Consider the following 21,436-nt stretch of genomic DNA (forward strand, 5'->3'; position numbering starts at 1 on the left):
CAGCTGCGAGGTTCTTTATGATTATTTTTCAAAGCCTCATAGGTGATTCTGCTCATGCTCGTATCCTAGGCCAAGAATCACTGATGATCTGTCTGTTCTAATCTAACATCGTGATCAAACATACACCATTATGAAGCAAAAAACCTGTTACCTTTTGGATCTCGGGATGAAAAATTTCTCTGGGGCCTTTCTCAAATTTGTCCAGATTCATGGCACTGAAATAGAACGGAGAGAATGAGCCGTAGCGTGGTGGCGCAAGTCTCAGGGCTTCAGAGAAACTACATACTAGCTCCTAGAAAATCACAGCTGGACTCCCTGGAGGGCCTGTACACAGGAAATCAATGATCACACGGGGTGCTCAATGAATGAATGCATGAGGGTAACCAAACACGGCACTGTACTTTCCTTATAGAACTGCCCCTTAATGACACTCATCTAGTAAGAGAGGAGGGGAGCGATCAGGAGCATATTTTGGGCAACCTAACCTTCAGGATTCTTACTTTTATTTACTAAAAAAGCGATTCATTGACATTTCCGTAGCAATTATGACAAAATGAAATGTAATGAAGCCCACTGGGCATTTCTTTCTTCCTCTGGCCATTCTTCTGCCACTCAGGGCAAAAAGGCCTCCCCTTAACAAGCTCGTTCTTTCATGTTTTACTTTGCAAAGCAATGCCAACCTCCTTGGGCCTAAGTTCCTCTAGACGTTAAAACAGGGAGTTGAGGGGCGCCTGGGTGGCTCAGTCGGTCCAGCGTCTGACTTCGGCTCCGGTCATGATCTCACAGCTTGTGAGTTTGAGCCCCGTGTCAGGCTCTGTGCTGACAGCTCAGAGCCTGGAGCCTGCTTCGGAGTCTGTGTCTCCCTCTCTCTCTGCCCCTAACCCACTCGCATTCTGTCCCTGTCACTCTCAAAAATAAACACTTAATTAATTAATTAAATAAAACAGGGAGTTGAACTCCCCAACCCCCGAGGCCCCTTTCATCTAGGAGTCCCGTATTTGTAAATGAAAGGCAAACATAATAATAGCTTATCTTTATGGAGTACTTACTATATGCCGGGCACCCCGCTAAATGCTTTACGTGGATGATCTCATTTTGTCTCTATGAGGTGAGTACTCTTCTATCCCCATTTTAAAAGTGAGGAAATTGAACTAGGATGACAAAGCTGGTAAGGAGCAGAGCCAAGATCTGAACCCAGACTTACCTGACTCCACAGTATTCACAGTTTCATTTCCTTTTAAAAAGTTTCCAAGTTCATGGTGGTAACAAATAAAGATAAAATCTTTTCTTCTATCGGCAGCAACTGGAGACGTTTTGCTCTTCCACGTCTTAAAAAAAAAAAGTGTTTCCTGGCTGAAATGTTTCCTCTGTGCTCTGGCTACAGAGCGGTGGGCTGAGAAGCGGAGGCCCTACTCACAGGACTAAATGAGGTCATGACTAAATGAAACTTGTCCTTAAATATACAGAAGCTGGAGTAACTTCTTTTTAGGAAAAAAAAAAAAAGTCACAGATATCGGAAGCCAGTGTAATTCTAAGTGTTCTTCTCAAAGCCGGTCAAGATTTATAGCTCCTTAGAAGCAGCAAGGTATTTCTGTGCTTGATAAAAATGTTAACCTCTCCACTGATGCTTTCATAGCTCAGGCTTCAGACTGCCCAGGAGAAAAGTCAGAAGGCCTAGAGCAGAAAGGAGAAGGCCTGCAATTTGAAGAGCAAATCAAGCTTGAAAATGAGATATGAACATTTTTACTTCTGAACTCAGTGCCCTTCATCAGCCAGATGTGGTCCCTAACCAGTGGAGTCAAGACTGTCCCTCCATTTAAGAGATGTTTCTGACAAGTGTGCATTGTGGCTGGGACACTGAGGACACGATCTCTTCCCACCACCTAGCTGCCGATGAACAGAGAGTAAACCACAGGGCCCTGGGATAAGCGTTTACATTCACACAACACGGGCTTTAGTGGCTAAAGGCCCAAGCCTGGGAATGACCGGGACCTGGGTTTAAATCCCAGCTCTGTGGTTTACCAGCTGTGAGATCTTTGTCCAATCCCTTCACTTCTCGGAGGCTGTGATCCTTCCTTGGTGGAGTGTAGGTGGTAACAGATCTACTCTGTGGAGGTGGTCTAAAGACTTTCTAAGAGGGGCGCCTGGGTAGCTCAGTTGGTTAAGCGTCAGACTTTGGCTCAGGTCATGATCTCACAGTTTATGAGTTTGAGCCCTGCGCTGGGCTTTGTGCTGAGAGCTCAGAGCCTGGAGCCTGCTTCGCGTTCTGTGTCTCCATTCTCTCTCTGCCCCTCTCCAGCTCATACTCTCTCTTTCCAAAATAAGTAAACATTAAAAACTTAAAGACTTTCTAAGAGAATGTCTGTAGAGCATTTAGCGCTGTGCCTAAGAAGCTACCATTACTACAATGTAACCTCTCGGATGGTGACAGGGCAACAGGTAGCACCTGAGTGGTGGCATTCCTAGGGGTGTCTGGCATCCGGTATGGGGGGGGAGGGGTGACACGAGGCAGGGTGGAGAGGTGGGGGCAGAGCCCCAGCCGAGCACAGAGCAGCTGGATGTTCCATTCATTTAACTGTCTCTTTGCAAAGAATAAGGACATTCTTCCCTGAGAAGCATTTGCTGACATATGAGTTTCTGTTTCAAAGCAGGAAAATGAGAGGAAAAATATTTCTTGATTTTGTTTATGAAACCAAAGTATCTGCATGCATGCAAGAAAAAAGAAGGCAGCCACACAGGCAGTTTGGAGATGCGTAAGAGGGGAGCTCAATTTTCACCACACACTCGCTGTACGATCTTGGCTTTCTCTGAGCTTCCATTTCTTCCGCCGCACAGTGGGGAGGATCGCAGCACCCGTCCTACAGACTTGCTGTGAAGACGCTGACATGCAGGAGGTAATGCAAGTCAGATGCTTGGCAAAATGTCTGCTATGTGGTCAAGGCTCCAGAAAGTAGAAAAGTAACATCAGATGATCGCAGGAGCAGAATACTTATAAAGGCTCCTGGTGTTGGGTTTCTATTCATGAGTACTCACCTTAAGATGGACTTCACAGAGAGAGTTTTTGTGGGACTGTACGGGAGGCATATTTTCTGGGTACCCTGGAAAGTCAAAACACCAGATCAGTGAGGATTTAGCGATTTCCATCTCTGAAAGATCCTCACCTGGCCATTTAAAAGAATATATGAATAAACACATTCTATGGTGGAGAAAATCTTGCTCAGGCTTGACAACGTCTTGCACCATCCCCCTAGCCCGACATGTGCGGAGTTAAGCATTACTCTTCAACATACGGACTGATGGGTGCTTGGTGTGTTAGTGTGGGGCTCAGATGAGCCACGTGACTGAGATGAGAAGGGGGTCTAGTCTCCGAGCCAAGAGTCAGATCAGCCTCCAAGACAATAAGAAAACAGTGTCCACGTGTCAATGGGACCTGAATGTAATACCTCCAAGTCAAAGGCTTTTGGAACTAGAAATCCCTCGAATCTTTCAGAGAGGGTTTCATAATATGTACTTCTATATTTTTCTGTGTTTACTATATATTTTTTATTTTATTATTTTTTCATATGAAATTTATTGTCATATTGGTTTCCATACAACACCCAGTGCTCATCCCAACAGGTGCCCTCCTCAATACCCATCACCCACCCTCCCCTCCCTCCCACCCCCCATCAGCCCTCAGTTTGTTCTCAGTTTTTAAGAGTCTCTTATGCTTTGGCTCTCTCCCACTCTAACCTCTTTTTCTTTTTTTTTCCTTCCCCTCCCCCATGGGTTTCTGTTAAGTTTCTCAGGATCCACATAAGAGTGAAAACATATGGTATCTGTCTTCCTCTGTATGACTTATTTCACTTAGCATAACACTCTCCAGTTCCATTCACGTTGCTAACTATGTGTTTTTTAAAGTAGGCTCCATGCTCAACGTGGGGCTTGAACTCAGGACTCTGAGATCAAAGAGTTGTGTGCTCTACCCTCCAGGCCAGCCAGACACCCCTCTGTGTTTACTATTTAAACTCTGTTTCTTCCTCTCTAAATGATACCCGCTGTGACTAACTGCTAGAATGCACTCAATAAATATTTTTTGCGTGAAAGCGAATGAATGAAAGGTTGCCTGAATGGTTCAGTCCCACGTCCAAACCACCCAGAATAGATGAAGGCCACTTGCTTTATAATTTCCCAAAAAAGAGTGGTGCCTGAGTGTCTCAGGTGGTTGAGCATCTGACTTCAGCTCAGGTCATGATCTCATGGTTCATGAGTTTGAACCCCACATCAGGTTCACTGCTATCAGCACTGAACCCGCTTTGGATCCTCTGTCCTCCCGTCTCTCTGCCCCTCCCCTGCTTGCACTCTCTCAAAGATAAACATTTTGTTTATTTGTTATTTTAAAGAACAAAAAAAAGTTTATTTATTTTTGAGAGAGAGAGAGAGAGAGCGCGCGCGAGCGCACAGAGGAGAGGCAGAGAGACAGGGAGACAGAATTGCAAACAGGCTCCACACTGTCAGCACAGAGCCCAGTGCAGGCCCCAAACCCATGGAACCACGAGATAATGACCTGAGTTGAAATCAAGAGTCAGATGCTTAAATCGATTGAACCACCCAGGTGCCCATAAATATTTTTAAAAAATAATAATTTTCAAAAAAGATACGATACAGATTTGTAATCCACAAAGGATTTACACTACACATTTGGCAAAAGGGAATACGATGTAGTACACACACAAAACTTTCTTTCTAACTTTTACTAATAAAATTGGCAGCACAAAGGGTAAGAGCATTTCTTGTAGGAAACAGGCAAGGAAGGAAATAGGATTTTCCTTGTGTTTCGAGACGTACCTGCCAAACTCATCAGTCCAAGCCCTGAACACTGGCGTCAGGATGGACTTCCTCAACCTTGTCGAGCCCGTGACCTTTTCCAGTGAACTCAACATTCACACCCATGCCCCCAGAGAACCAGGGCTGGGGAGGAGTGTGTCTTTCCAGCTAACCATCAGAAGTTGCATGAGGCAAAGCCCTTCTTATGGGTTCTCAATCGAGCAATGCAGTTTATGTTACAGAGATTTTACAAGATTTCGGATACAGACGAGTATTATGATGGGAATAGGCATTTTCAAATTCCACATAACCCACCCACTGAAATCTGAGTTATTTTGGTGGCCTTGCTTTTGTGGCCAGCCCCGGCCTACCTCACACTGCGGTCACCTGTACAGGATGCCAACCCTTCTACAAGAGGGTCTTGAGTCTCACCTTCTTGCTCCTCCCCTACCTTAGCTACTTTTCCTTCTCACCGAACACGCCAAAACGCAGTTTTAAAGAGAAGTCCAGGGCAGCCTGAGGGGGGAACGTATGGAAGAGGAGAGGATCCAGCCCCTGCCTGGCTGACTGTAGCACCTGCATAAGCTGCCTACGTGGATGCGGAACCCCGGGCTCATGGGATGGTGGATTTGTATTTTTCTTCACCACAAACTGGTAAAAGCTCTTCCTCCCTCATCTTCTCCCTGTTGTAGCTTTCCACAGTGGTTTCCAACAAAAAACACCTTCTGGTTCTCTGTGTTCCGGTGGGACCAACAGACACAAAGTCAGCGTCGAGTACACGTACAGGCAACACCAACCGATCGCTGCAAGGATACGGAAGTGCGCATCGGACGTCACCCCCTGTAGGTGGCAGGTGTGTGTGAACAGGTGTCTAGAAGGGTGTTGCGGTGGTCATCCCTGAGTAAGTGGACTTTGAGTCTCTTCTTTTTACTAGCTGCATTGTCTCGTACAGATGAAATCTGTACGGTAAGTATGAGTTGTTTTTTTAAGTCTTTTCTTTGTGTTTAGAAGAGATACAGCAGAGATAAACAGGATGGTCTCAGCTCTGTTTGAGAACAAAATGTGGGCTCGTGGAAGGGGAGAGGGGGTGCAGAGGCACGTGCTTCTGCGCATCTCCTGCAGCCTCCGGCACTAGTTTGGGGCTCAGAGGGGCTTCACAACTGACCCGTTTTGCCAGGCTCTGCTCTGGTTTCTCAGTCCCTCACTTCCCTTCAGCACTGCCACTCGGAGCTGCTAGCAAGCACTTGCCCTGCCCTGGCAACAACCCAGGGTCCAGACTAGAGGCTCTGGACAAGGCACTGGCACTTCTCAGTAGAGGGGGGTAACTCATTAGGCCAGCCCCACTGCCTTCACGGGGGTCTTGGGGTCTGACTCCCTCCTCCTTGCCTTCTGCCCAGACGAGTCCCCAGAGCTCCTCCTTTGTCTTGTCTTTGTTGTTCTCTCTTTCTGGAATGCTCCCCGCCTGCCCCTTCCCCCTACCATTTATGTAGCTCGTTCCCTTCCCTCCCGTAGGTCTCTTTAAATGTCACCTCCTCGGAAAGGTTTTCCTTGGCTGTCTGATCTAAAGTTGGTCTCCCGTATCATTCTGCCTTTGTTTCCTTCAGAGCGTTTGTCACAATTTACAATGCAGTAGAGACGACATCTTCAGTCATTAGAATAAGCAAAACTCCCCCCTGTACCTGCTCCTCCCTCCCAGTACCTGGCAACCTTCCCCAGTGAGGAGATGGAGTGGCTCCTACTGCCTGAAGGAAGAAGGCAAGACACTGAGAGAATCCATTCCAGAAAGGCGGCCAAAGGGCAAAACTATCCTTTCTTGTGTTGGTGGAAGGAAGGAAGAAGGAAGATAGGAAAAGCCAAGGTGTTAGGTGCCGGGGCCCTTGGTTCCGCCATTCCGAGGGCAGGCCTCGAAGAGGGTGCAGGACGCTGCAAATAGATCAAGGTGAGCCCTGGAGACACCTCAGAACATGTGGACTGGAGGTTCACTTCCCAGGCACGGCCTCCCTTAGGAATCGAAGTCTGCGTAGAACCTGTTTGAACACGATCAGGGGCAGTGACTCAGCAGCTTCAAGCATGGAGGGTCAGCAAGATTAGAAACATAAGCCTGGAGCGGTGCTCTTGCCTCAGCCCACCTGCCCTGTGGCTAGCAGGGGAGGTGCCGGTGACAGGGACAGACCTGAGAGGCTCAGCGGCTAGCAGAGACCTGGGATCAGGTCACGGAGCTCACAGTGTGCGGTGCCATCACCGCAAGGGGCAAATGACTAGGACCACGGATTCCGGTGACAGGTGCATTCCAGTGACACCAAAAAGCCCAGAGGGGACCAGTTACATATGCGGTTGCTAGTTCAGAGACCGGATCAGCCACTCGACAAGAGAACACAGAAAGCCCCACGTGAACCCACAGTCCTCTTCTCCCGCCACTGTGAGGTCTCCTAAACCCTCTCCCCGGGCACCCAGATATCAACTTCAAGAGGAGCAGGGGGAGAGGAAATCAGAGAGACTATTTCTCCAAAAGAGGCAGAGTCATCCAAAGAGAATACTTATTTATTTAAGTTAAATGTCTATTTATTTATTTTTCAGAGCAAGAGAGAACACAAGTGAGGGAGGGGCAGAGAGAGGGAGAGAGAGAGAATCCCAAGCAGGCTCCATGCCCAGGGCGGATGGGGGCTTAATCCCACGGCTGTAAAATCATGACCTGAGCCAAAATCAAGAGTTGGACACTCAACTGACTGAGCCACCCACCCAGGTGCCCCTCAACGTTATCTGCCAACACCGGTGCATAAACTCTGCTTCAGTACAGCTATGATGATGGTGAGACCGAGCCCAGTTTCAGCAGCACGGGGAGAGAGGGGAGAGCCAAAATTTTCCGCAGGAAATCATTCAGGAGTAAGAGCTGACTCGGCTTTACGTTAGATTTTTACCTTCAACCTGCCTAAAAAGAGAAGACTTCTGAAACATAACGCGGGCATTTATGTAAACAGAGGCGGCACAGCACACAGGTTAGGCTGGACTTTGGTGTCATTCGTTGATTCATTCAGTAAATACTTCTCGAGCTACTTCTATGTGCCAGAAACAGGGCTGGGTGAGAACAAAGCAGTTATATGTCCTCTGCTCTCATGGAGATCAGAGCCCAGTGAAAGGGACAGCACAAGTCAAAGAATTACACGGAGAATTGATTACATACGGCCCTGCCAGCTCAGCAGGCAGTCCTGGGTTCTGCCTGGCCTTGCCACCTTCTGGCATGTGACCTCGGCCATGGCATTTAACCCCCCTAAACCACAATTTCACCAATTAAGATAATGCATTGGGAAGATCTGTATACATGGCATACAGTAAGAGCTCGATAAATGTTAGATTTTATTGTTAACTGTGACTATTTTTAATCATCGCAAAAAGTTCCTAATTACAACTTACTCGGTAATGGTTCCTAGAAATTCTTTCTGGACTTTTTGAAGTTGCTGTATGTGTACGCACGCATGCAAACGTGTTGATGTATGTGTGTGTGTAAAAAAGTTACTGTTTTTTAAAGAGTGTGTGTGTAAAGAAACCACTGCTTTTTTAAGCGTGTGTATACAAAAAATTACTGTTTCTTTAAGTTCCTGTATTATTTCCTTCCCCAAAAGATCTACATGGCAATTTCTGAGATACTGTATTGCTGAGGTGAAAATCCGTGTGCAATGATTAAGTAATAGCTTTCAACAAATGCACCCATAAAGTGAGACCACCACATAACAGGACTAACATTTTCTGAGTGTGGTTATCTCGTTGCTTCTTAATTATACACTGTATTCACCCATTCGAGAGTAAAATGTTCTACCTTTCAGGTATCTAAGCAATTTAAGATCTGATGATTTGGGACGTCGCGTAGATGTGGATTTTCAAATAACAGCTCACTTAATACAGTCCCCAGCACCCTTTGAGCCACAGCCCAGAACTTTCCCCAGTTTACAAAGAAGAAAATGGAGAGCATCAGCAATTTTCTCAAATTGACATGAATGAATTTGCTACTGCTGTAACTGGACCCTGGTTTGCTTAGCTCCAAATCCTTTGCTCTTTCTAGTGTCCATAATGCCTATGAAAAATTCTCTGAGAAGCAAAGGAAGAAAAAAAGTCCGAGGGAAAAAAATGACTAATTTTTTTAAGTTAAAGGTGAAAAACAGAGACCAACCATAAGAATTCCCAGAAAAAGAATTCAGAAAAGAGAAGAAAAAGCAGCAATAATGAACCTAAGAGAATTTTCCTGAGCTAGAGAGAGGCCTGCATTCCTGAGTTGAAGGGACTTGCCTTCAATCCACTCAGAACCCACCCTGGGCAGGGAGTACTTGTTAAGTCTTGAGTTATTTTTCTACCTCAGGAAACTGATGAAAGGGGCTAAGCCTCAAAAAACTTCTAGAAGCGCAGGTGACTCAGTGCTTGACTGAATGACCCATGGAAACAGGAGCACCCCATGGGCTGTACCGGGTAACAGTATTATATTCTTCCAATAAATTTTGTTTCTTTTAGTTGAAGGTGAACCGGTTGGCCAGTTTCAGTCTTAGTAACAGCTAAGGTAAATGCTCTGTAAAATACAGTTCTGTGCTCCACAGGCCAGAGACGGAGGGGAAGGGACATGCCCAGTTAGTGGCTTGTCGGGGAAAATTTGTGGTTGAACCCAGAGTCTGAAGGCCCCACTGCTCAAGAGTATAATCCTGAATATCCAAACTCAGAGAACCACATAGAAAAAGACTCACCAGAACCATTCTGACAAGGACACTAATAAAACTCTGGAGCAAGGGGGATGCTCCAGGGGCAAGCCAGGTACTTACTGTTTTCCTCCAAAGAATTGCACGGTATTGAGGGACGCGCTGATGGTTTTGGTCGGAAAGGGTCACGGACAAGAAGAAAGGGCTCTTCTCTGCATCATTTCCAATATAATTCTGATGGACTGCAGGAGAGAGTTTTAGAACAGTGAACATACAACTGATTCTTTCAGGTCCCGGTGGGAGTAGACAACTTTTCCTTCCCACATGAGCAGGGAGCAAGAATCCTAAACCCAGCTCGGAAAAGATTCTGATCACGCCATACTGATCGCGCGCTCCGATTCAACCTTGGCAGTGATCGGTTCAGAAATGTTCAGAAACGAACAAGTGACCAATACCAGCCAATGAGACGGGAGGAGAAATGGGTCAAGGGGTTTCTGGAAAGGCTTCTTCACTCCTGAAGATGGCCTTCTCCTTGCTCTGGACATGGTGGTGTCTAGAGGTGATGCCTGGATTTGCTGCAACCACCTTGCGACCCTGAGGAGGGCCGGCCTCGATGACACCACTGAGCCTCTGAATCCACCAACTCTGGAGCCTGCCTTACCTCTGAGTTTCTTGGCATCTGAACTGATGGCACCAGTTTTCTCTCAAGTCCCCACTGCTCTGGGCACTATGCTTTCAAGCATTTGGGAAGGTGACAACTTTCCCACTGACTTCTTTCTTTATAAAGAAATGTGCCTTGTCTACAGCAAGCAAACTTCTTAGAATAAAACAGTATCAGACTTTTAAAAAGACATCCTTTGCACCTGATCACTCTCATTTTATAGTCCAAGCATCACATCTTCTAGAAACACATGCATTAGCCTGATAAGCAGTTTATTTGGCTCCTCTCTAATCCTGCAACAGTGATTATTCTTCCATTTCCATTTTCTGCCTTCCCATGTATGTTCACTTGAGCCCTTCACTTTAAATATACATTGCTATTAATGACTGAGCTCTTGCTGTGTGCCAGGAGCAGGGCTTAGCGTTTCTCCAGCGTATCTCACTGAAACTCCTGTTCTAACCTACTAGGTATGTATTAGTAATCCCTCCACTTTGCACAGAAGGAAATTAAGTCTCGGAGACATGGAGAGTGACCAGTGTCAGGTCCTGCGGTTAAGAATGGCAGAACCAGGACTCAGACCCATTTTAGAGTCTCCATGAGGGTAGGGATGATGACTGCCTTGGCCAGTATAATTGCCTGGAATGTGGTAGGTGATAAATAAATACCTGTTACCAGAGCCTACAGGAAAATGCCTCTCCAGTTCTATATTGACCCTGGAGCTCAGGGAATCATTTCTTTCCCTTGTTGCCTTAAACTAAGTATTCAAAATCCGCTATAGACCTGTTTACAGCACTTGGTATATAGGATAGTACTTGGCACGCGCCTTGGTTAGGTCTAAAGTTGTCCACCCTGCAAATTCAAATTGCCATTTAGAATATCTAACTCCCTTTAACTCCCAAGGGATGAAAATATATGTTTATATATAAATAACCCTAGGGCTGAGATTGGAATTGAATCTTCAAATCTACACACACCAAAAAAAAAAAAAAAAAAAAAAAAAAAAAAAGCTTACTACTAGCCTGACATCAGTGTCCCTAAACTGGTTAGTTTCATACTTTTAGGGCACCAGAATAAATTACACTGACACTATTTTTCATTTTGAATATCCTTTCTTCCCAACCACCATAATGGCATAGTTACCTTGTCCTAAAAAATACTTGAAATACCATCTGGTGTGGTATTCTGGGTTTTCTAAGTGCACGTCTGTTCTTCGCCACGTACCTGGCAGGGCAGTTGCATTCTGTAAATGAACAAAATTGTGTCATTAAGAGGCTTATTCAGAAAGTAAACAAGAAGCTGACAATGAATCAGCAGCCAAAGAACCAGAAAAGTCATTGTCAAAAGCAGACACACAGGACTGTAACCACAAGTCCTCATTAGAAAAGACAACACATCCACGTCACAGAAGCATTCGAAAGGTCCCTGGGGCATAGGAAAAAGAACCGAGTGATCGGTTCAGCTATTTCCAACTGGAGTACAGCTTTCTGGTTCGAAGCTCCAAATATTTGGCAGTTGGTGCCCCCTAGAGGCATGCCCTTCTGTTTGGTACCCCTGTAACAGGCACCTTTCACCTGGAATACATCTCTGCAGCCTCTTATTCAAGTAAGAATGTTTTTGGTGGAATTTTAAAAATTTGTCATGAAATAACACAATTAGTGGGGGAAATATGGATAAACATAATGAGTCATCTGAATCCTCTCCCCAAAGATAATCACTATGATTTGGCAGGGTCCCCACTCATTGTCTCTTACACGTGCGTGCATATGTATTTTTCTTACCAAAACACAATCATACTGAAAATGCGGTTTGGAACTCCACTGACATGTACATTGCGCCATGTGTATACAGCAGACCGTTGGAACGTAATTTTCTGATTCCAACACGTCTCTTATGATTTACTAGGTACTTGTGGTCACTTGCTTTAGCATGTTGAAGGGGTTTCCTTCAATTGTGAGCTTACAAAGGGGCCACTGTTAGGAATGAATATCGAATTTTACTGCAAGGTTTTTTTGGCAGCTACTGACAGGATAGCTTGAATTGGGGAAAGATCATAGTAATGTAATGAATTATGCTACTGGCTCTTCTGATGTTGAATGGCTCTTAGATTTCTGGAATACGTCCTACTAGGTCATGGTATATAGTATCCTTTTGATACATTGCTGGATTAGAAAAAATGAATTATGTATCATATTTATTAGTGAGATGGGGTTACAGTTTCTTTTCTGTATGTATTTCGGTCATGCGTCAGGGATTATATTACTTTTTTAATGTTTATTTTTGAGAGAGAGAGACAGAGAGACACAGCACGAGCAGGGGAGGCGCAGAGAGAGATGGAGACACAGAATCCGAAGCAGGCTCCAGGCTCAGAGCTGTCAGCACAGAGCCCGACGCGGGGCTCAAACCCACAAGCTGTGAGATCATGACCTGAGCCAAGGTCAGATGCTCAACCAACTGAGCCACCCAGGTGTCCCGGGGTTATATTACTCTATAAAGTGAATTAGGACTCTCTTTGTCTTGCTCATGCTCTGGAAACAGTGACACTCATTGAGAGAGCTTTAAGGGCCAAGGACCAGGCCAAGCACTTTCTGTGCATTATCTCCATAGCATCTCCGCCAACTTTATGACATCGATTTTATTTTATCTCCTACTTTCAGACGCAGAAATTGAGGCCTGGAGACTTCAGCTATGCTGCCTAAGGTTGTGGAGTTCATAGGCAGTGGAGCTGAAACCGCAGTCAGTGCCCATTTGGGAAGTTTTTTTTTTTTCTTTTTAAAAATTTTAACCATTATGTCATTGTCTGGGTTCTTTTTTATGTTTTGCCCTTTTACTCAAGGAGTAAAAAAGGAGGTTAATGCTTAGCATTACTGTGCTTTTATTGAATTTTCTTGAATTAAAAAAAATCAGCTACTAATTGACATTTATATATAAATATATATATTTACATATAAATATTTATATATATACACACACACATTTTTTTTTAATTTGGCAATAATTTTGAGCTTACATAAATGTTGCAAGAATAAGACTGCAAAGGACATGTCTATACCCTTAATCAGATTTAGCTGTTAATATTTTATCCCATTTATTCATTTGTTCACTACTCTCTCCCCACACACACACACAAATTTTTTTCTGAACATTTAAGGCTAAGATGCATAAATATCCCTTTATGCTAATGCTTTATCCCTAATGCTTCAGTGTGTACTTCCCAAGAATAGAGCTATCTTCTTACATAACCACACTATAACTTCACCAACTTTTGTAAATTTAACATTGATACAATGCTTTCGTCTACCATCTGTATTCCAATTTTGTCAATTGACTCAAAAATGTCATTTAAAGCATTTTCCCTCTTGAGTTCAGGGTGATGTAGTTGTGTCTCTTCAGACTCCCTTCATCTGGAACATTTCCAGAGACTCTGTCTTTTACCACACTGACATTTTTTTCAACAATACAGCACAACCTCCCCAATTCTTTATAAAAAAGCAAGAATTAATCCTTCTGGGTTTGTCTGATGCTTCCCCACAATGAGGTTCGGGTTACGCATAGCTGGTCAGAATGCTACATAAGCGGAGCCTGTCCTCAGCTTGTCCTATTTCCAGAACAGATAGATGGCTGTTCCTCATTGGTGATGTTAGTGTTGATCACCTGTTCAAGATGTTGTTGCCTCTCGGTCTTGACCTTTTGGTGTGACTCAAGAAGAGCCATAATTGGATTTTGTTCCCAGTAGAATGTCTGGATGATTCATTGTCAACAGTGTTCACTTTATAATAATCAACCACCGGCAGTCCACAGTCCACGATGCCTCTGGGCAGCATGCAGCTGTGGTCTGACTCTGGGGTCCACCAGCCAGCCTCAGGCATCAGCTGACCAGACACAGGTGGGGTCCAGCTAAGGCAGCTGGCCTTAGCCAGTCAGATGCCACTGTGGTGGGTGCCACTGTCCCAAGGCCTTGGACACCATCAGCAGAGCCTGGAGGGGAGACTCTGAGGGAGGCAGGCCAATTAGGCCTCTCAAGCTTCTCAGACTTGCACAGCACAGCGCCCAGATCTTAGCTCTGTGCTTCTAGATTTGTTAAATGTCACCCGTGGGCCTATTCTACCTCCTCCTCAGGATCTCTGTGGGCAGGGCCCTGGAATTTGCAATTTCACAAGCATCCCAGGTGATTCTGAGGAACACTGAATCTTGAGAAGCAATGCTCTATGCCAGGGGTTCTCAAAGAATCCAGGGAAGGCCGTGAACTTGGGTGAAACAAACAACAATCTTTCTTTCCCTACCTTCTAATGAAAACGTAGTGCTTCTTTCAATTACAAATGTATGCAAAAAAAAAAAAAAAGGTCACAGATATTTTTAGAACTCATTACAGGAAATGCAGACATCTTGAATACTGTTTGCAATTTTCATGGTTCAAAATTACGGTAGTTGCAAGACCTGCTGCTGGCCTCGTTATTTAACGTATTGATAAAAAACCACATATATTACTGCCTCATATATTAGGTTTAAAAAAATCATTCCTAGAAGTACTTCAGCACAACTGTTTTCCTTTGTGATCTCATGTGTTTTGTTTTACGCGTCCAAAAATATTCTGAGAAGGGGCCTGCAGGCCTCACAGACTGCCAAGGGGGTTAATGGACATAGAAAATGACCCCCAAACTCCAGATCTTCTAAAGCCCCGAGTCTGTCTTCTCCCCTCCCAGAGGTCTGAACACTGGCCGCTGCAGAATGGAATAACAAAAGACAACATAACAGCCCCTTGGAAGGGAATCTCAGAGTGACAGACGGGACTCTGGCCAGTGGCATGGACTGTATCTCTATTGCGTAACAAGTGCCAATCATGAGGGTTTTTTTTTTTTTAATGTTTACTTTTGAGAGGGAGAGAGCGCATGTGGGTGCACATGCAGGGGAGGGGCAGAGAGAGAGGGAGACAGCGGATCTGTAGTGGTTCCTCGCTGACAGCAGTGAACCCATGAACTGCGAGGCCATGACCCAAGCTGAAGGTGGACGCTCAACTGACTGAGCCACCCAGGTGCCCCTATGAGGGCTTTTTTTTTTTTTTAAATAATCAAAAAGTTACCTACTTAGGATGCCTGGGTGGCTCAGTCACTTGAGAGTCCGACTTCACTCAGGTCATGATCTCATGGTTTGTGGGTTCGAGCCCTGCATGGGGCTCTGTGCTGACAGCTCAGAGCCTGGAGCCTGCTTGGGCTTCTGTGTCTCCCTCTCTCTGCCCCTTCCCTGCTCGTGCACCGTCTCTGTCTCTGTCTCTCTCTCTCCCTCTCTCTCTCAAGAATAAATAAACATTAAAAGAATTAAAAAAAAAGTTACCTACTTTTGACTTCACTGAATCCTTAACTAAAATTGGGGGAGGAGAACCCAACACCAAAAAAGTTGTGAGTCTCGCAGGGCAAGACACTTCCTGTCCCTTGTTAAAAATCACATATGATGAGGCGTAAAGACAAGAATACACACAAGAACTGACAAAAGAAAGGATACTAAGCAAAGAAACAAAACAAAGAAGCACCTCTGTCCAAAGACCCCAGAACGACTCTAAAAATGAGTTCCGATTTCTGATGATAAGTAACAGAAGTGGACAGTATAAAGGGCACAAATCTTGAGTGAATCATAAATGATATTTAAAATATGTATATGCCCTTGTGTGACCATTCCCTGGATCAAGACAGAAAATATTGTCAGTACCCCAGAAGGCTCCTTCACTCACTTTCCCCACTCAATACCCAATCATACTCTGAAAGGTAACCATTCTCCTGACTTCTGTCACCACAATCATTTTACTTGCTCTTGAACCTCACAGAAATGAAATCAGATCATGTGTATTTGTTTGCGTCAGGCTCTGTTCTTCAGCATCGAGTCTATGACATTCATCCAGGTCGGGGATGTAGGAACAGTTCATTCTCTCCTGTTGCCATGTAGCAGTCCCCCATACGAACGCCACAGCGTATGTATTCACCATTCAGTTGATGGACATACGGACTGTTTCCAATTTGGGGTCATTAAGAATAAAGTCCCATCAACATTCTTGTGTCTGTCTTTTGCTGGACATAAGCGCTCACTGCTGTTAGGTATACATCCGGGGATCAGGGGAGACAAACGCTCAGTTTTAGTATATGTTGCCAAACTTCCAAAGGGGATGTGCCAATTTACACTACTGGTAAGACGGGGAGAGTTCTAGCTTCTCCACATCTTCTGACCAGCTCTTAGCATGTCATTTTCGTGTTAGCAGTTCTGGAGTGGGTGCAGAAGTGCCTAACTGTGGCTTTAATACTGCAACAAACCCTAACTCTTGTAAGGATGACCTACTGCACAGAGGATTTCAGAGATACAGAAACTTTGTTTGCAACATTTAAGGTGACAATGACACCAGGAACACTTTATTTGACGTCAACAAGCAAGTTCAGAGGAAATATTCTTTTTTTAATTTTTATTAAAAAAAATTTTTTTATGTTTGTTTATTTTTGTGAGAGAGGGAGGGACAGAGCGTGAGCAGGGGAGGGGCAGACAGAGAGGGAAACACAGAATCTGAAGCAGCAGGCTCCAGGCTCTGAGCCGTCGGCACGGAGCCCAACACGGGGCTTGAACTCACAAACCACGAGATCATGACCTGAGCTGAAGTCGGACGCTCAGCCGACTGAGCCACGCAGGCGCCCCCAGAGGAAATATTCTAATGGGCTCAATTGCCAGATAACTAAAGCTTAACACTGCAGATGCCCACACTTAGGCCATTGTTTGCTTGTTTATTTAATTAATTTATTGGTTAGATGTTTATTTTGAGAGAGAGAGTGCGCATGTTCATGGGGGAGGGGTAGAGGGAGAGAGAGAATCCCAAGCAGGCTCCACACTCACCACAGAGCCCTAAGTGGGGCTCGATCCCATAACTGGGAGATCATGACCCTAGCCAATATCGAGAGTTGGACACTCAACCTACTGAGCCACCCAGGCTCTTACTATGTTATGCCCTTTGAGATAAAGGTTTGCTAAAAGGCATTATGAAGAGTAATAAATAAACTCAAATTCTTCTAAGCAACAGATGTGCCTGAACATGCCAACAGTGTTAAATGAGTCCTGAGACTAAGAAATCCTGAATCATCCCTGCATTGAATTCCAAGGCCCACAAAACCTCTTTGTTGACCTTCATGGTCTTTTCTTCACCTCGTTTATACTTGTGGGATGAGAAGGAGAGAAACTGAATGAATCTGGCCAGGATATTTTGAGGAGAGTGTAATCAGAATCCACATATAACACCCTCATTTTATCTATTTGCTCATGGTTGACTTGAAGCAGGAAAGCCACACAACATGGGCTACAGACGAGACCCCTCGTTTTATATAATGCCTGGGGGTTTTCATAGTTTTTTTCCAGAGCGAAGTTCAGTTAGTGAGTGAATGCATTTATTTCAGTTTCTAGGTTTAAGTTGCAGAGGGAACACTGGCAGTAAAGAATATGGTCTTTAAAAAAAATACACTAAAATCTTTGGAATTGCAAATGGAAATGTAAGCTGGTTGAAAAAACTGCAACCACGCATAAATTAACATCCCTTTCTCTTCCCCATCTTCCACGCCCTGGTACACAGCCTTTCCCTCTAATAACCACTCTACCAGGTTGGTGTGGATAGTCCCAGACCTTTGTACGCATTCATAAAGGTGTGTTTACTATGTACGTACGTGTATACGTCACACGTCTGCATCCACGTGCATATATACACATACATTCATAACACACACGTATATGCACATACACACAATTTCTTTTCATAAATGGGATGGTCGCGTAGCTATTACACTGAGGCTTATTTTTTTTCCTCTAAAGAAAATATCTTAGAAATATTTCTATGCCGGTACATTCAGATTGACCTTGTTCTTTTTGACTATATGGATTTTTTAAAAAATTAAACACTACTGTTGAGTAGAGATGTGCAACATATGTAAACAGCATAGAAAGGGCTTGACGTGGAAAGTTTAGGTTTTCCGACTTCTTTCCTGACCTGCTGCTTCCCTTCTCCAGAGGTAATCGCTGTTAACTTCTTCTGTGTCCTTTTGGAGACTCTCTTGCATATTGACAGACATATTTATCTTTCTTTTTGGTTTGCTTTTAAGGAAATGGGATGATAAACGAATCATTCCGGAACTTGCTTTTAGGACTAATCCTATCGCGAACATTTTGCTATGGTATGCACCAAAGCTTCATTCTTTCTAACAGCTACTAAGCATTACACTGTATAAATGTATCATAATTTATATAATTATTCCTCTACTGATGGAAATGGAAGTTGTTTCCAGGTGTTTTTTTTTTTTTTTCTATTTTAAATAATGCTATAATACACCTCCTAGCAGCACTGCTGGCCAAATGGTATACACATTTTTGATTATTGCTAATTGCCCTCCCAAAAGACTGTACTTGTTTACATATACCCCAACAGTGTGTAAGAGAATCCTCCCACGTGAGGGAAGGGAGATTCATGAAAAGCTCAAAGACTGCCCCTCTGTTCCACAATATACTAATTGATATATACAAGTGAGCCGTAAGGGAGGTCTCCAGTGATCCACCCAGGGGTCACACTCATTTTAATTAATAATCTGAATGAGCACGCAGATGGCAGAAGCAGCACACTGGAAGGTATTTTAAAGCTTCTCAGGGCGTTAGCTAATAGGACAGGTGACAGAACCAAGATGTCAAAAAAACCTCTTGACAATAAGCAGTTATGAGACACGCTGATGAGATGAAATTCAGTATGGACAATGCAAAACCCTACTTGGGGACAAGTCCAAACTGCATGAGTACAGGACGGGGAAGGCCAGGTGCTGCAGAGCAGGGATTGGTGCTCATTTTACCCACCAGGAAACCGAGTCTCGGAGAAGTTGGGTCGTAAACTGGCGAGTGATAGAGCTGAGGCGGGAACCCAAGTTTGCTTGACTCCCAAAACGGTCTACACACTACACATACCATGACGCCACCTCACAGCCCAGTAAGAGCGCACGTGAGAAAGACTGAGGTGAGGGGTAGCATATGGAAGGTTCTTAATGAGGCTTCAGACAAAGAGAGCGTGCAAAGGACAGAAGGGGACGAGTGTGCTCCACCCTGTGGCTGTGGGGGGTGCACCCGGAGCCCCGAAATCAGTTCTGAGCACCTCAACTTGACACTAAACTTAAACCTCTCCGGTGGCCAAGGAGCAGCGGTGAGGCTGGCGATAAGTGGAACGGAGTCCACGTCTTAGGAGAAAAGCAGCAGATGTCCTGGAATGCTTGAGGGCCTATCATGCTGAAGAGGGCTAAGCCGTACACCGTGGGCTACAGAAAATGTAAACAGAAATGCTGAGTGGAAAATACAGATGATCAATACCATCCCATAAAAAGAACCCTTGGAATTTCCTGAGCGACGAGGGGAGCAGGAGTTTCTTTTGTGGTAAGGAGGTGACACTTGCTGGGTGTCTGCAGAGCTGTAGGATGGGCCTGGCTGTTGGAAAAGACCAAGCCTTGATCAGAAGCTTGTAGCTTTCAGCCCCAAGGTGAAGCCTGTGGGAGGGGAGGGGCTGCAGAATGACTTAATCATTGGCCCAACGATTTGATCATTACGTTTAGGTGCTGGAACCCCTTCGTGATGGGGCCCGGGGATCTTCCAAGGTGCTGGGAGGATGGTCCTCCCGGCAGGAGCATGGAAGGTCCGTGCCCGGTGCATCTCTCCCGTTTGGAGGCTCCTAAGTCGCACCCTTCGTAATAAACTGGTGATAGTAAGTAAAGTGCTTTCTGAAATTCTGAGTCGTTTTACTAAATTATTGGACCTGGGGGGCGGGGGGTTGTGAGAACCTCCGACTTTGCAGCCAAGTGGGACAGACGTGTGGGTGACCGGGGACCTGATACTTGCACCTGGTGTCTGAAGTGAGGGCAGTCTTGTGGCGCTAACTCTGGGTAGCGTCAGAATTGAACTGAATTGTAGGACACTCAGCTGGTGTCCAGCAGAAAACAACTGATGGAGGAGGAAGCAAGTTTCCCTTTCTAGCAGGTGTATTCAAGCAGGGGCCGATGAGCTCCCTGTGGTGAAGTTGCTGCAGGGGCTCATGACTCACGCAGGGTGCGGGCCTGGCCTAGATGAACTCTAAGGCAGGAAGGAATAGCTGACGGATGGGTGCTGATCTGCAAACTTCTTATCAGTCCAGGGCCAAGTGTACAGCCATGGAGAGCAAGCATCTAGGAACATTTACGAGCAGCTTGAGGTTCCTGTGACACCGAAGTCATGTTCAGTGGATTCGTTTCTTTAAACAGAATCCAGACCTATCTGGGTGTTAGAAAATTTGGTGGGGAGTTATAGCAACGGGGTGCTGTATACTGGTCACGCATAGGAGGGCCACACTGAGTTCTACGAGCGATTGGAAATAAAAAAGTGGGTCCTTTACCATCAGTGGTCTCAGAAACACTGCTCGGCCTCACTGTGACATCCCTGGGACCCATCCTATCTGGGTAGGGCTTTTCCTCTTACTTTGCACCAAGCCCCCTCAATGTTTTCCCCACGGTACTTACCAAAATTTGCTATCCTCTTATTGTGTCTGTGTTACTTGCTGTTTTGACTGCTCCCCCTGCCAGTCTAAGAGGCCACCAGGGCAGGGACGTCCGCAGTCTCACTCCTGAGTGGCCAGTGCACTGGCTGTCTGGCACCGAGAAATGATCCAAAGAATGAAGGTGGAATGACTTGACATGCTGCGTGAAAGGCACTCCTGATACAGCTTGGGTTTTGGGTAATGATGGGCTAGGTCCTTCAGCCCATGCTCCCACTGAAAAAACTAAAACTACTAGAAAAATATGAAAAACATCTCCTTAAAAGCCCTGGAGTGCCCGTAAGATAGTCAGGAATTACCAGCCCAAACAGGCAAGAGGGAAGCCAGAGAGGTAAGAGGACCATGGATATCTTTTTAGCTTGAGGATACATGTCAATCCTAGCAAAACTAAACTTGGGGCAAAGAATCAAAACCCCAGACCTGCTGAAGCAGGGAAGTCTAATAGGAGACCCAGCCCACATGATGCTAGGGCCCCAAAGGGTTGCACATCGAAGGAAAACGTGAATCAGAAGAGACCCCTCTACCCCAAAGACTAGAGGGCAGGTTGCCACAGTGCGGAGCAGAGCCAGGCGGGGAGCGCCTCTGAGGTGTTGTGTCCACAAGCCAGGCTTCACGTAAACTTTCAGCTCCGTTCTGTATCACTGGGGTGGTTTGGAAAGTCTGAAGCTGGGAATTTAGTTTACGGTGTCTGGCAAAAGAAAATGCAAACCCTCACTCCGATTC

General features: G+C 45.2%; 1 protein-coding gene across 6 annotated transcripts in view; it reads right to left on the reverse strand.

Annotated features, from left to right (window-relative positions):
- The window catches only part of GARNL3 (GTPase activating Rap/RanGAP domain like 3), a 147,776-nt gene that overhangs the window by 56,781 nt on the left and 69,559 nt on the right, over window positions 1-21,436 (reverse strand). For all 6 annotated transcript variants that reach the window (XM_053204584.1, XM_053204582.1, XM_027035134.2 and 3 more), the window contains 4 exons: window positions 11,287-11,386; window positions 9,609-9,727; window positions 3,034-3,098; window positions 152-215 (listed from right to left, as the gene is read on the reverse strand). In XM_053204584.1, coding sequence (XP_053060559.1) covers window positions 152-215; window positions 3,034-3,098; window positions 9,609-9,727; window positions 11,287-11,386 — 348 coding nt within the window. The remainder of the gene's footprint in view (window positions 1-151; window positions 216-3,033; window positions 3,099-9,608; window positions 9,728-11,286; window positions 11,387-21,436) is intronic.

This window comes from Acinonyx jubatus, chromosome D4, assembly GCF_027475565.1.
Source record: "Acinonyx jubatus isolate Ajub_Pintada_27869175 chromosome D4, VMU_Ajub_asm_v1.0, whole genome shotgun sequence".
NCBI classification, from domain to species: Eukaryota; Metazoa; Chordata; class Mammalia; order Carnivora; family Felidae; genus Acinonyx; species Acinonyx jubatus.